A 16,497-nucleotide genomic window follows, 5' to 3' on the forward strand; every position below is an offset into this window, starting at 1 on the left:
TTTCATTGCTCTGTGACCCAAGCCCACATCCATCACTGAGGTCTTCTACTGATTTAAATAGGCACTGAATAATTCTAAAGATCTGAGGAATCCAGATAAACAGCAGCGAAGATGGCCCCAGAGGAAAGACAAAGCTCTGCATAATTATTAACACCGACATAGGTGTACACCCCGTCTTCTGTGCGACAGTCACAAAAATTCCCTCCTTGTCAAGAGTGGCAATTTTGGCACATACAAGCAGCTGAAGGACTTGTGACCTCTCGGCCCTCCAGCCTGATGCATGTTCTGAACACTGCCTCCAGTCTTGTCAGTCTCCTGAATGCTGCATTTATATATGATTGACTTCCAAATGGTATAAAATAGTGCTTAGTGTTATTTCTACAAGAAACCTTCCTAATATTGAAGCCTTTTTTTGTTAGATGTTACAAAAATACAGGAGTTCTCAGCAGGGAGTCTCCATGCAGACACATCAGATGTGGCTGGCAAAAGTAAAAAAACACAAAGCCAAGGGATAAAGTACAAAACTTACCAAAAAATACTGCAGTAATTTTTCTCCCTTTGAAAAGTGTTTTGCTTGCGTCCACCTTTGAGAAAATCATCTACATTTCTTTAGCTTGGGGGAAAAAAAAGAAAACTATACAATCCCACACTCCCTGTTAAAGCCAGCGCTGTTAAAACCTCTTTGAGGGTTTGAATAGTAAAAGAGTCTTCATGGTGTCTGCAGCATTTTACATAAAACTCTGTACTTTGACGTCCTCTATGTCCCAGCTTCTTAAACATGAACTAAGATATTTTCACATGTTCTGTTCTTTCACTAAAATGAACTCCTCTGTCATTAGGTAACTCAGGCAGAAGACATACAGATTACTGATCTACTGACCCTCCTTTGGCATGGAGTCATCCAGGACTAATAAAATAAACCATTAAAATAAGAGGTAATTTAAGGTAATTTAACAGTGACATGTATTGCTACGTAAGATATATAAACAACACCACAAAATAGAAAATGAAAATAATTGGAGATCTTGAAGGTCAGCTGTCACTCAGGACTAGATTAAGTAACGATGACTCAAAGCCAAACTGCACTGTACATTCAAATCATTAAAGTACAAGGGATAAAAAAGAAAAAAAACCAAAACTGAGCTAGCAATAAGTTATCATGCTTAATTAGGGAGTAAAATGCATGACAGGAGCAAGGTGACTTTCATGGAAGAAAACGTGTTGATGGGAGGCGCAAAACCATTGGCACGGATGAGTTCCAGAGTGACACCGCAAGGATGTGAGGATTATAAAAACCTACTTGCACTTGCAATGAACTCTGCTCTACGGCGAGGCAGATACACTAGTCCTTATGAGGGAAACCATTAAAAAAGTAGGGCAGCATTTTCATCAGAGAGAAACGAGTTAAAATAATCCTTTTTGGGGACGTTTTCATTAAAACGGTCTGCCCCTTTTTACAGTTCAAGGCAAGATACATGTTTCTTTTCAAAGTTTATCTTACTAGTTCTGAATACTCTAGCTTTGTCAGTGGTAAATAATTAAGACACGTTAAAAAGCAACAAGTTGTCCCGATGTTACGAGTCAAGAAAAAGGTTTTCTTTCAGATCCGTAAGGCCAATCTGTGCTTCCAGCAAAAAAGTACCTTCTCTCTGTCTTTCAAAGCAGAAATGTTCCCTTTCTGATGCGGTGGGGTCCAAAGGATGAAGCCCCCTGACAGCTACATATTCCAAGGAGACTTCATCGTAGAGTCACCATCAGAAATCATTTACCAGCTGAAGTCATATACTAAAAATTAGTAATGGAAAGTGGCAATTTGGCCCGTTTTCTGTATTTTCCTAATCATGCTCTCAAATTCTGGGGGCAGACTAAAATTTGCCATCCTTCAGACCTGAGATAAGCCTGTTTCTAATATTCTGTGCAAAGCTGTTATATAAACCCACTGATGGAAATGTCATCTTCTTGCATCCCAGAGTTAGCCCATCCACTTTATTCCAGAAACCCAGGCGGGTAAAGCCTCGACAAGGAGAAAGGCACCTGTCAGGGGGATGCACTAGCATCTTCTTGTACACACGGAGTCATGGAATTAGAATCATAGAATAGTTTGGGTTGGAAAGGACCTTTAAAAGTCATCTAGTCCAACCCCCTGCAAAAAGCAGGGACATCTTTAACTAGAGCAGGTTGCTCTGAGCCTACAGTCTACCCCTCCACCACACCTGCAGGGAACTGGATCCAAGGGAACTGTCACACCACCAGCACAGGGATTATTTTGAAGAGGAGAGGCTGCTTGGGGAGGCGAGGGGACACCCTCTTCACTGTCACTACTGAAACTGTTCTGCTGCTCTGTACTGCTGCTGGAGCAGGGTGTAACGCGCAGCATCAGACCGCACAGGCGCTCAGGAAGAGATCATGTTTTCCCTTCCCCGTTTCCCTGGGCTGTTTCTGATTCAATATTGACAAAATTGCGTAAAAGTTGCCCTGGGAGCTGGAATCGGCACCAGATGCCTGCACCTCTTGCATCTGGACATCACAGGCTGGTGCAAAAGCACAGATCCAGAAAGGTAAACATGCTCTACTAGCCTCAAAATTTAAGTAGTAACTAGAAAATGCAAAAATCTAAATTCTGGTTGGGATAATTCATCACTGCACTACCAGAAGCAATTTCCTTCATTTTAATTTGGGAACATGATTTTATTCTGGGCAAATTTATCTAACCAGCAGGGCTGGAACAATGGTTAACTCCAGGCAACGTATGATTGCTTTAGTAGAGAAATGATAACATACTCACCCTTGACATCAAGCCATTAGTAGGCTGAACCTGGTTATGGTCATGAGTTTTGTTTTTCAAACTTCCCTAAGCCACAGACACAATACCCTTTTCTGAGGACAGCTGTAAAGGGATGTTACACTGAGATTTCATATCAACAGCAAAGAAAACACTCCGGTAGATGTCAATCTTCAGTGACAAGCAGTTGAAAAGATAATCCAAAACGATGATATAACCAATTAGTATCAAAGACTATACACACAACACGTTGCTCGCAGACAAAACCGGACTGCAGTAGATGCAACCACAAAGGGATTTCAGTCACATGCCTCCTGGACTTCTTCAACCCCATATCCCAAGGGGAGGTAAGACAATCCCCAAACCAGTATTAGGGGCTTGACTTCCAAAGAGGCTCAATCCAAAGTGCATAACCTTCACAAATCCCAGCATCTGCTTAAATAACTTGGCCTGAAGCATGCTGACTAGTGCAGATCCTACTTTTCCCCCATAGATCACATAGGGGCCTCCAGTGATCCCAGTGATCCCAATCCCAGCTAGGCAGGATGGGGGAAGGTCCCAGGTCAAGATCGTTAGGAGGGCATGCTACTGAATCCACATCTACAATTTGATTTAAAACTGCTCAGCTCATGGCATGGGCACTTTTAAAGAGTAAATGAATTCAAATCTTGTTCATTTTGTGAGCCAAAACTTGAACTCAATATTGGTATTGCTTTTACTACTACTCGTTTGTCTTGGAAATAAGATTGCTTTTAATTTCTGAACTGAAAGCTTACAAAGGTTTCCACGTGATAATGTTTCAACAGGAACAGAGCTTAAAATACTATTTTAAAATTTTTAAAGGTTGCTGTAAAATGTTTTGTAGAGTCAAAGCACTTACAGTATATTTAAGCTCCGGTTAATAAGTAAATAACTGAAAAAATACATCAACAGCATTTTTTTCTTCTCTTGGTTTCAATAAGTTCTCTAATGTCCATTCTTAGAAATGCTGATTAACATAATTTTCAAACATAATTATTGTTTTTAGATACATCCAGCTCCTAATTCTATCACCAAACTCTTTTCATTAATAGTCTCTTTAAAAAGTAAGTTCAAGTACAGGATTAAGGGGAAAGCTTTAATAGCTTGTAGGTATGTATACTCGATATTCTTAGCTGCAGAGAGGGATAGCACTAGTTATAATACTAAAGAAAAATAGGCATAATCTAGCTGTAAGTACTGCCATATAAGAGAGTTCATTTAAGTCAGTCATTCCTATGAGCCTTGCTTTTACTCCAAAATTGTAGTTTATATACAGACTATTTTGCTTTTAAAATAATAGAGTTTAGCTGTTAGTCATTCTAACCATTCAAACAGAAATGTTAAAGTTTGAATATTTGTTGTAAAACTTTCAGGGTGATAAATGAAAGATAATAACCCCTTGATCAATGTAACTTTTATTTATTCATCTGGGAACACGGCAAGGATATCATAGGTAACAATGCCGCCTAGGAGAACATGGATTTCACATAAACTCGTTTTGGCAGAAACACGCATTTAAATAATCACCCAAATCACCCCCTTACTATTTCTATTAAAAAAAGAAAAAAAGGAAAAAAGAAAACCCAACAAAACAAAAAAAAGAGAGAAAAAGAAACATAAGATCTGAACAAATGAACAGCCTAGAATTTTTTTCTATTTAATGTCTATTCCAGCCACATCTGTCCCTGATTTCAGTAGTAATACTTAGCACTGACAGTGGCACCTTTCAGTTGCAAATATGTTGTAAACATGAACTGACCGTAATTACACCACAATACCTCACCACAGCTAATCAACGCAACTGCCTGGTCCTCTCAGCCCGGGGAAGCGCTGAACTGAGTTTGTGCTGCCAGCTCCCTGTATAACGGTGTTTACATCCTGCAAAGTGCTACACATAGAAGTGAGTTTAGCATGAAGTGACTGACCAAACTGTAGCGGAAAATCAAGCAGGTTTTTCCATTCAGTGCTAATATTTTGTTGTATAATCCAAGAAGAACTGACCAGGACAGGATGCAATTTAATGTAAACCATTTGGAGTGAAAGGTGTTATTTTGCCTAGTGAAATCTCCCCCTCGCAGTCCAGCTCACAGACAGAGTCAGTGGCAATCTCATGGTCAGGGGAGATCTGGGACATCCTATCAAAAGGGTCCTCGCGATTTTCCTCACAGTCAACCACATTTGGGATCATGTTAACATAAGCAGTCACTATCTCCTTATGGAAAAGGGTGTCCTGGTTGTAAGAAATAAGCTCGTTGCTTATATTAACGGTCTCCACTGGAGTACTAGAGCAAAACTGACCGCATCCCAGGAGGTTGGAGAAGACCTTTCTAAAGTCAGCATTGAAGGCATAGATGATGGGGTTGAGAGAGGAGTTGGCCCAACCAAACCAGACAAAGATATTAAAGGTGGTCTCACTGACGCAGGGAAGGCCAGCATGGGGGTCACTGGGTGGGCTCTCGCAGAAGGGAACCATGCAGTTCAAGATGAAGAAGGGCAACCAGCAGCAGACGAAGACACCCATGATGATGGAGAGAGTCTTCAACACCTTGGTCTCTTTCCTAATGGAGGACTTGAGGCTTGTGTGATGGTGGCAGTCAACGTGGCTGCTCCGGCAGCTCTGCGCATGCTCGGCTGCCCTCTCCAGGGAAGAGATACGACGAATCTGCACCTGGGCAATGCGGTAGATTCGAGTGTAGGTAACTATCATGATAGCCACTGGGATATAAAAACTGATCAAGGAGGAGGAAATAGCGTAAGTCCTGTTGAGGCTGGAGTCACAGCTCTCTGACGGTCCAGTGAAGGTGTCATTGCTGCCAGAGGTCCCATCAGAGGGTCTCACTGCTGCTAATGCCACCCACGTGGTGCTCATATCTTCCGCCCACGTGGTGACAGCACCTGCTGCTGCCCAGCCAGTGCCAAATCCACCTCCAATATCACCAGCACCAACAACATTCCCACCTTTGTGCCAGTTGAGCTGCACAGGGATGAAGGAGATGAGCACAGACAAAGCCCATGCCACACTGATCATCACCAGAGCCAACCGTTGGGTCATCTTCCTCTCATAGCGGAAAGGGCTGGAAATAGCCCAGTACCTGTCCACACTAATCACGCATAGGTTCAGGATGGAAGCCGTGGAGCACATGATATCAAAGGCCACCCAGACATTGCAGAAATCCCCAAAGGGCCAGTACCCGGCCACCTCAGCCACCGCCTTCCAGGGCATGACCAGCAGAGCCACCAGCAGATCCGAGACAGCCAGGGACACGATGAAGATGTTGGTGACCTTGCTCCTCAGATGCCGGTAGCGGACGATGGCCGCGCACACCAGCACGTTCCCGAAGAGCGTCCAGAGGATGAGCAGAGCCAGCAGGCTGCCCGCCGCCACCTGCGCCGCCCCGGGGGCGCCCGCCGGCCCCCGCGCCCCGCCGGGGGGCCCCGCCGGCGGCGGCCCCGGGCTCCGGCCGCCCCGCAGCATGGCTGGCAGCTCCCGCCGGCGGCGGGGCGGCGGCCGGGAGGCGCCGAGCAGCCACCGCCGCCCCGCGGCCCGGCCCCATGGGGCCGCTGCCCCCCCGCCCCGCCGCCACCCCTGCCGAGTGCCCCCCGCCCCGCCGCTGCGGCGGCCCCGCTCCGCGGCACAGCGCGTATCGAGGGGCGGGCTCCGCGCCCCGCCGCTCTGTGCGCCCCCTCCTCGGGGTGCCTGCCCCGCGCCCCACGGCCCCCCCTTTGGGGTCCCCGCCCCGCGGCTCAGCGCGTCCCCCTGCGCGGAGATCTCTGCCCGCGGCTCCCAGTTGGGGTGTCCGCCTTGCGTTCCCCCGCTTGCGATCCCGGCTCCGCGGCTCAACGCTTCCCCCTTGCTCGGGGTCCCCGCTCCGCCGCTCAGCGCACTCCTCTCCTCCTCGGGCTCCGCGCTCCACGGCTCAGCGCGCGCCCCGCGCGGGGTACCCGCTCCACGCCCCCGCGGCTCCAGCTGCCTCCCGCCCGCGCTGCCGGCTCCGCCACCCCGCGCCTGCTGGGGCTCTCAGCGCGGCGGAGCGACGTCTCCGCCGCCCGCTGCCGGTTCCCCGCCGCCCGCTGCCCGCTGCCCGCTGCCCGGGCCGGCCGGCCCGCCCGCCCCCGCCGCCCTCTGAGCATGCTCCGCCGCCAGGGACTCCCCGTCCGGGCCGGCGGGCAGCGGAGCTGGCGCGGGACGGGGCGGGACGGGACAGGGCGGTGCGGCGGGGGTGACCGCTCCCTTCCGCATCCTTTCCCTCTCCCTCCTGTTCCTTTCCTCCCTCCCGAAACCGAGTCATCCCGGCGATTTTTTTTGCAGCCGTCACCGGCTTTGTGCGGCGGAGGGAAGAGCGCGGTCGCTCCGCGGGGGACGGGGAAATGCCCCCCAAGCATCCCCGGGGCAGCGGGGCTGTCGGGGACGGGCACGGCCGCGGCTGTTGTGCTTGCCGTGCACTAACGGCATGCCTGTGTTTCACAGAACATGCTCTAGTGATTTTTATTCAAAATATTATGGATTTAGTTTCTCTAAAACTTAATTATTTTTTTTTAAACCGTTGACAAGAGGTCAAATCAGTTCTTGACTCAACAGCCCGTTTTGGCACTAAAAGGCCTGTGAAAGCCACTCTCCAGGGACCTCCCAGCTGCTTCTCCAGGCAGATGGGGAAGGACAAGACTCACTATACCTTGCTGGATCTGCAGCGACAGGAAGGAAGATTAAGTGTTAGAGTTACTAAATACAGAGTAACAAAAAATAAATAAACTCTGCAATCTTTTAGGCAATTTTCTAAAACTGTCACAAGAAAATCACTGGAGCTTCGCTTTAGCTCTCGCACAAGAAATTGGCACTGCTTTTCCACAGTTAAGCAGAGTTATATTTAATATTGGAGGGAGAATTTAGCTTTTGTCACCACTGAATTCTAAACAGCACGACTAAAGCTGTGATGCTGAGGCAATGTGTTGCTTGCACAAACTCTGCTTTCCTAAGCAATGCCTCCCACAATTTGTATAAACGAAGGATCGAATTGCACGAGTACTTCTGCACATGCCTTTTGAAGCTGCCGGTCCAGAAATGTGGATATTTTATGTAAAAAAGCAATGATCTGATTTGCTTGTTTAGCTTATATTCATTGCTTCACCAGTGTAGAGGTGTGTGCATACACATGCAAATCCATCAGCACAAGTTACACGTATAATATCGTATCTAGATGTGTGTATGTATTTACACGCATGCAGTCAGTATGCATTAGCTATTTAAATAAAAATAGGTAACTGTCTGCTTAATAAGAACAGTAGCCCAATAATAGCACAGCTATCGGTGGCTTGGTGCACATCGGCACCAGTGTTGGAAGGGAAGACGTCGGGCTGCAGCTGGGAGCAGCGGAGGTGCGGGCATACGTTATCTCCTGCCAGCTCTGCTGTGTGTGGCGGCGTCGGGCAGAGAGGAGGTGCAAGCAGCCAGGAAAGACGCCTTAACCCATTGAAACAAAAATTGTCAGAGCTCACTTGTCAGGCACCTAAAGAACAAAATTTTACTATGCTTTCTATAGTACTGTCTGCAACAGGCAGACCCAAAGTATAGTGGAGTTTCCAAAGTATTTCATTTATTGGCCAAGTGTTGCATTTGGCTGTCTGGCTCCTGCGTAACTCAAAATTTAGAGGATATAATATCCTCTCCCACCTGTTTAATCTTTAGTAAATGTTCTTGAATTTCAGCTGGCATGAACTGAAGTTGCTCATCAGAGACCCCTATGGAAAAACACCTATCAATGAGCTTGGGGAACTTTCATCAGCTGAAGACACACCTGTACCTATAGGTGCACTGGTGATACAGTCTTCAATGCTGATCCAACAGTTCATGCATGCTCAAAATTTTCTTTCAAGTCAAAGGAATGCATTAGAAGGCCAGGGATATTTTCACTGGTTTGTGATAGAGCCCCACGCTAATAGACTCCAGTTGGGAAGAGGTGGAGCAGGAGTGGGCAATGGGACAACTGCTTTGCTGTAGCGCTTGTACCAGATCACTCATAGTGGCACCAGTCAAAGCAGCAATCGTGTAATGGGGGATGTTTTTGGTGTATTATAATATTCCATCCATTGCCACCAACATTTTTTGAGCCTGAGATAAAAACCTTTCACATTTATAGGTAATTAGCATCCTTTTTTTTTGCTTTCTGTAGGCAGTTTGCATATAAATCTCATTTTAAGAATAGTCCATTAAAACCACAGCTGTCACTTGCTGAGAGATTTGGGGTGGGGGTTTTTTAATCCTGAAATCATCTTTGTAACAGCTTTTGTGCTTTTCCTTCAGAGCTTTGTCTCGTTTTTCTTTTTTTATTCACCTGTTAAAATTGCACTTCTCTCCCACAGCTGGCAGATTGGAAGTAATGGGATTTAACTGCTATTGCAATGGTTCTGAGTTTAAAAAAATCTTTGCGGTTCCTGATTTTAGAAATGTATGATTTACTAGCTTTTTCCCTTCATTGCCACATATTCTGTTTCCATTTCAAAATACACAGACCCGCTGTTCTGCTGGGTACTTATTTAAAGATAGACAACACGCAGAAATTCACACATTCTCTCATCTAAGAGATACTCGATGTAAAGAGATAAAAATAATTAATGACAAAAGGAAGTTAAAATATATAGACACAGATGTACCACTGAGGTTTAGGCTATAAAAGCATCCCATCAAAACCATCCCGCTACAGTTAGGCTCTAAAACAGGCAAGAAGAGGTAGCAGTAGAGGTGGAGGAGGCTGGAAGTCACTGGACATTTGGTAAATTTAGCGAAGTAGCTGGACATGTTCTTAATTGTAGAAGTATGCTCAAGCAGAGCTATATTTAGGAGCACAGTTGAACATATGCTTAAGGTCCGTCAGTTTTACTCACTGAAGCTGAAATGCTTTACCGCACAGGGATGGACAAAGGGTGCGTATACAGCCATGCGAAAATATTGAGGAAGGAAGGGAGTTGAAGTGGTAACACTGATTTAGTCGGCACTGAAAAATCTTTGCAGACTAAGTCAGGTTCTGCTGTTCGTGTTTCAAATAAAAATAAATATGAGCAAGTGGAAAATGATCAGAAAAGCATTACAGGAATTATGGCTGGGAAACTTCCTTAGCTGAGCAGAGGTTAGAAACAGCTGGCGATGTCTACAGGGGGAAAAGTTTTCTGGTAACAGAGGAGTTTTAATCTTTCAGGTAAGGTTATAAAAACTGCAGTGGCTAGAAACTGAATCTATGAGAAATCAGGGTAGAGGTAAGGTGCACATTTTTAACAGTGGGGATGATTAATGGCCGATGCAATTGATTTTGGGTTGTAATAGATTTGCCGTCATTTGCGGTCTGAAAGCCAAGGCTGAATGGATTTCCTAGAGACTGTGCCTCCGCTCATCCTCGGCTCGATCTTGATGCAGACGGTACCAAACGGCATTCTGTAGTTTGTGTTGTGGGAAAAGTCATTTTAGATGGTTATAGTTATCCCCAGTGGCCTTAAAACCTATTTAAGTTTTTGTTGACTTGCGACTGTGATGGATAGTATTAATTAACCGTGTGTGACAGAATGAACAGTTCTCCCGGTACCTCCATTGCTTTTTCCTCTGTAATGAGTGCGATATCGTTCCTACATCAGCCATTGATCACTCCCTGGCTGAAATCATGAAGTAATTGATGCTACCAGAAGAGATTTCCACCAATTTTTCTTTCTTTTTTTTTTTTTTTGCTATTCATACTGAGCCAGACTTCATTTAAACCACTGGTAAAAGATGAAAGATGAATGCTAGCCAAGACCAAAAGCAAAGGGAATAGAATTTTTGTAAATATGATTTCCTGGTGGACTGTCTTAGTTAATTTTGTGGCTTTTGTCTTATAAAATATTACCTTGTAATTTTGGATATTCATAATTAGATCCTAAAAGTTGGTATGATTTTTAATATAGCAAGAGCTCACATGATGAAAAACTACTGAAGATCAGTGGCATTTGAAGCAAGATTTTAAAAAAATTTTAAAAACCTGATTTATACAATGCTACAGTTTGGGCACATTCTTCATATTCTCTGAGCATGCATGGCTACATCCCAGGTGAATATCTGTCCTGAGAAAATTGTCAAGACGAAAAAAGCAATTTTAATTTTCTAATACTGAGCATTTCAAGATTTTTATTTTGTCTATTGTCAACTGTACTACCAAACTGCAAATAAAAATCAGGTGGTCTTAATTCTCAAAGAAGCTGCTGTAATTTTGTCTCTGGCTTAAATAGGTAACAATTAGCCCTATGGACTAATTTGAAAACAAATTTCTTTTCACTGTTTCTCTAACCCACTGTATATTAACAGGACCAATTTTATATTGCATGTGTAAATTACAGGCTTTTTTTAGTTAATAATTTTTATTGGAACATTTGCAATCAACATCATTTATCTTAGGATCTTACCCTGTCCATAAACTTAGTGTGAGCTTGTCTTCCACAAAATGAGTAGGAAGACCAAATCCTTCGTGGAATCAAACAAACAGTCATTTCCATGATGAAAACAGATGCTATTGTGAAGACTTTCAAGTCTGATAGAAAAAGGGAACTCAGAAGACAGAAGTCAGTAGCTGGGTCTCAGCCTCTGGAGGAACACGGATGATGTCTCAGAGGGTCGGACAGTAACTCATCATTCGGCTTCCCTCCTCCCAAAAGGCAGCTGTGGGATGGAAGGCAACAGGGCTGGGAAGAGGGACCCCCAAACCGCGGCTGCTTCGCTGGTACTGTGGGACAGCTGTATCCTCGTAGGACAGCCAGTTGCAAACGCAAGCTAATTTTACAAGTGTGTCAATGGTTAGAGCTGATAGGTGTTTTGATCTGCATTTTTAAGAGTTGTATAGGACCAGGGCTAGATTTTGTAGTTCAGGATTTATCTGGGGAAAGAATTCCAGCTTCAGTTTTTAAACACAAGTGGTAAGAATGAGCAGCTTTGTCACTTTGAGATAAATAGCAGTAAATTACTGCCTTTACTTAGTTCTGCCCTTTCTTTTTTGCCTTAAGACTTAAAATGCTCCTTTAAAATCAACAGGTCTCATTCATCTCTGTGGCAGAATATCAGCAATAGGGATTAGAAGGTTCTTTATTAAATGCAATAGGGATTAGAAGGTTCTTTATTAAATACCTATTGCAGTAATCCTTAGGACTAGTAGTGCTATTACAGAACACAGAGGAACAGCTGATGAAGACATCAGTCTGCTGACACAAGAGTTGTACTGGGGTTGACAAAGAAAAACTAAAGTGTCGGCTTCTGTCCATCTGTGAGACAGCAATAGCTATTTATTCTGAATCGTGAGTAGCCTTCTGCGTGCTGAGCAGCAGCATTTCATCCTACAGTGTGTCTAGATTTGTCATCCTCTTGGTTTCTCCTTCTCCAACACACATAAGGAGAGTCAAAGAAGAAATATGCACTCTTTCAAGTGCAGAGGGCATCAAGCATCCCCTGTAATGCCTTTATGACTCCCATTCTTCTGGCTGACACACAGCAAATCGAAGGAGGGAACATACTGATCAAAAAGCATATGCTCCAATAAATCAAGGCAAATACCTCAAATTCAGCAAAAAGTCATAGCCACAGTGGGTTGGTGCAGTGTGCAGCCTTGGAACAAACATCACCTTTGAGAAGGAACGGGATAGGACCTTGACAGCATCGTATGGGGCAGGCCCAGGATCTGATCATTCCTGGCAAATCGGTCAGTCTGGGGTTCATCTGGGGAGCGGCACGGCTCTGCACCCCTCTCAGGGAAGGTTTCTGTTAAAAGTCACGGTGAGACCTAAGCAGTGGCCGTGATACTTACTGAGGGCCAACAGTTTGTCCCAGTGATCCTTGTCTTGGTAAACAAATAACTCTACCCAGTGAGATTTTCTGTGTTATTTTGGCCATGTTGGTCAATCAGAAGACTCATGTATATACTAACTTTCAAGATATATTAAAGGACTATTTTTGCCTTGGGGATTCAGCAGGGGTAACTGTACACAGGCCAGTCTTCACGAAACATGAAATTATTGATCTGAGACAAAAAGAGTTGTCGTAGGGAGCAGCGGGTTCCTGAATGTCAGAGCAGAAAACAAAGCCAAGGACAGAAACTATCAATTGAAATATTGTCTAGCTGCTTTCATCAAAGAAAATACGGCAGATCAAATTATCTGATATTTGTGAATTGTTTGTTGCACATAGGCTGTACTGATTGCACTAATTACCTGCAATAATGATACCCAGCTCTGAATCTGAATTTTAATTTTAGAATAATTTGCAACTACTTATTGTTGCTGCCGTGGCCTTTGTAGTTATAAATAGTTAAAAATAACTAGCTAATGCAATTCCTTTTAGTACTATTGACCAATATTTGTGGTCTGAAGAGGGACAGGGTATTTTATTTTAGCTGTAACTCTATCCAAAAATAACAGATAATCATGAGAATTATAGTTGCACAGAAGTTTAACATTCATTCCTGCTTTGACAGAATATGAGGTATTTTCCTTCCTTGGGTCATTTAATCTATTAATTATGCCCCACTAATTTATGTCATCCCAGTGTCAGGTCCACACTTAGCAGTGTGCAGACTGGCTTGCCCCTGTCAGGTCTTACCTGTACCTGATGGCCACATCTCACAAGTTCAGTGTCGGGGCCACACTTACGTGCAGAGCTGATGTCAGCTGCGGGCACAGACATCTCTTCTTGGTATAGTGAAGTTTGGGTTCTTGACTTTTATTGCTCTGGAAAGGTTTTCCAAAATGGGGAGCAAAGAAAATAATATTTAAGGTTTGGAGAGAAGAAAGACACGCTGATGCTTGGAAAAGGACTCAAGAATGCTTTCAAAAGTATGTTTGGCTGGTGTTACATCTTATTAAAGTATTCCTTGGTAATGAGGCTATTTGATTCAAGCAGGCAGCGGTGGAAAATCCCACCTGAGGAGCACTGCAGGAGTGCTCCTCATACCTGGGAGAGGAGCAACGGGAGGGATGAGGAATGGGGTTCATGTAACCAGTTACCATTAAGACGTTACAAATCTACTGCTTACTACCTCATAGCTGTCGGTTGGTGCCTTCCTACAAAGGTCATTGCCTGTTAGAGGTGAAATTACTAAATTCAGAAGATAATGGACTCAAGTCTGAACCAAACACCAAATGTAGATTTAGCCCTAGATGTGTTACAAATTGTTTCTGTGCATTTTTAAAAGCATTCTGATCTTCAGTTAAGCCTGGCAAATATTTGATTGCAGAATAAATTATAATAAAGAAGTTACGGTATCCTTGATAATCCTGGCTGTGTGAACAGGAGCCATTCCTCACTTTGCTTTGATTAAAATGCTGATGTGGTCCCCGGGAATTAATGGATCTATGCGTGCTTTTCACAAACTGGCTTTTAATTCCATGTATGTTGCAGTGATAGTCAAGCAAAGATTTATTGGAAAATAAACATGAGGCATCCGCTGCTTGTGCAAGTTTTGACAGAAAATATTGTGTAAACAGAATAAATTGTGTTTGTTGCAAGTGAAGGAGAGAGACAGCAACTGGTTTTCCTGGAATCCCTGTTCTTTCACAAATTTCCACGAATTGCATCCATCTTTATTTGATAACATGTTCTGAATTGTGGTCCATTTGCTTCTGTCAAGAACCAGAAGATGTGCTGGGAAAGATTTTACCAAAGGACATATTTATAGGGATGAAACTCAGTTCTCTTTTAGCTGAAGAATAGTAGCAGAGGAAGGCAGGAGACAGGCCACAGAGAACTGCAAATTTTCCTTTAAATCTCAGCCAAATGAATATTATGGAACATAACACTTCTCCTAATAATAATTTAAAAAAATTACTCTGACCTGTCTATTGACATTAAAGTGAGATTTCCCACTATCATCAACTTCAAGATCAAATTCATCCTTTAAAGCTACTAGAGCCAACCCTGTTTTTTAAGGTTCCCATTAAAAATTGCTGCTGCTTCAATTCTGTTTAAATCCAGATCTCATTTTATTCACGCATGCACAGAATGAGGCCAAATCCTTGGGGACAAGAGTTCCTGGGGAATTAGTGATCCAACGAGCCAGCTGTATGTACATCATCTCTAATGAGAAAGAGCAAGGTAGGAAAATTAAAAAATGAGTGTTTGTATTGAAATCTTGAAGTTTGGGGATCTTTTTAATTCCATGGATTTTAGGTGAAACTTAATGAGTGCATGTTTGTTTTTCATAAGATATCATATAAGATATGGTCAATGGTGTCCACAGACTCATTTTTCAGGATCCAGAAATGAATCATTTAAGGGTATTTGTACATCACCACATGCAGATACTCAGATCTCCATTCAACCTGTGTTTTAAGGTCACATAGAGAATAAAGAACATTCAAGTAGCATTCACTGGTTTTGCTGGGCTGCTTTCCAACCTGCCTTACTACAACTTCAACAGGGCCTATTCAGATACAAGTGGTGCTAAGTGTTAAAATGAAAGCTTTGTTTGCAAAACCACAGTCTAGTAGTGTCCAGAAACCTCACTTTAGAGAAAGCTCTGAAGAACTACCCTTTTAAAAAGCCTTTTTCTCTTTATTCCTGCAAATTTGATTCCTAAGCATTTCTAAATTAAATTAAAACTCATATTGGCTACACAAAACATTGTCATCAAGTTCACAAGTAAATTACCCTGGTCACATTATGATGATGATTGAAATTTGCACTTCATTTTCAGCTAGAAACAACTCCAGCAAACAACAAAGCCTACAACTTAACAAAACTAGTATATCTTTAATTTTCTTTTCAACCACATCCTCCTTTGTTCAGAGCCTTTGCAGAAAAAGGCAAAATTACACAAGCAGGACATAGTATGTGCCCCTACTTACGAAAGAGCTGATTATATTTTGAAGTATTTATCACATGCTGCTCAATGGAAGAGACAGTCAGCTTTTTATTTTGAAATGAACTAAGTGTCCTCATAAGGACCTTACATTCCCTAGTCAGTGGAAACAAGCATGTAATAAAATTACTTTGATACTTTCCCTCTCTGCTGTTCTCTGGAGCTAGCTACTTCTCTGTGCTGATGTTGTCCACTCAAAGTCTATGGACCGCAAGTGGGCTATGCCACACAGGAATGTTTCCAAAATTATCAACATGGTCAAGTGACTAAAAAAGGACATTCAACGTACTGAGAAATATTAGCAAAAGGAATTAAGTTCTTTCAGAAAGACTCAACCATGACTCCTCCACCTTCTTCCGTCTTGGAGTTAGTGTCACTGACACTAAAGAAACACTTGGAAAAATCTATGGTCACGCAAGTTTGACTTTTCAGGCAAATGCTCGAGGATTGTAGGAATCTTTTTGCACCTTAGCAGCCTTTATTCCTGTATATATATGAGTTTAAATGCTACCCAAGCATATATTATTGAATAAATAAAATTATCTAGGGAGGAGAGGGAGTGGAAGAGTCTAACAGAAGGATATGGTGAACATCAGAGAAAAGCTTTCTGATTAAGATTATGCAGCAAAAATTCAGAATCCTCTACATATCAAGTGTATTTAGGTATTGACTAAAGAAATTCCCTTTAAAAAAAATCTCTTTTAAAGTAATATAAAATTGGTCTCAAAGACATTCCTTAGAGATCTCGGAGGACACAAAATCTTCCCCAGAGGCAGCTCAGGAACATCACAGTGAGCAGCTGTTAGACCTCTCTCCTGTGTAAGCCAGCTCTCCTGC

General features: G+C 43.3%; 1 protein-coding gene across 1 annotated transcript; it reads right to left on the bottom strand.

The window, feature by feature from the left end:
* Positions 1-4,820: 4,820 nt before the first annotated feature.
* On the bottom strand, positions 4,821-6,278 carry DRD5 (dopamine receptor D5; the record flags this gene model as incomplete). Its single annotated transcript, XM_081999136.1, has 1 exon — positions 4,821-6,278. The coding sequence occupies one exon, from the start codon at positions 6,276-6,278 to the stop codon at positions 4,821-4,823; it is 1,458 nt and encodes a 485-aa protein (XP_081855262.1).
* Positions 6,279-16,497: the final 10,219 nt, after the last annotated feature.

This window comes from Phaethon aethereus (genome assembly GCF_964289735.1).
Source record: "Phaethon aethereus genome assembly, chromosome: 4".
Classification (NCBI taxonomy): Eukaryota; Metazoa; Chordata; class Aves; order Phaethontiformes; family Phaethontidae; genus Phaethon; species Phaethon aethereus.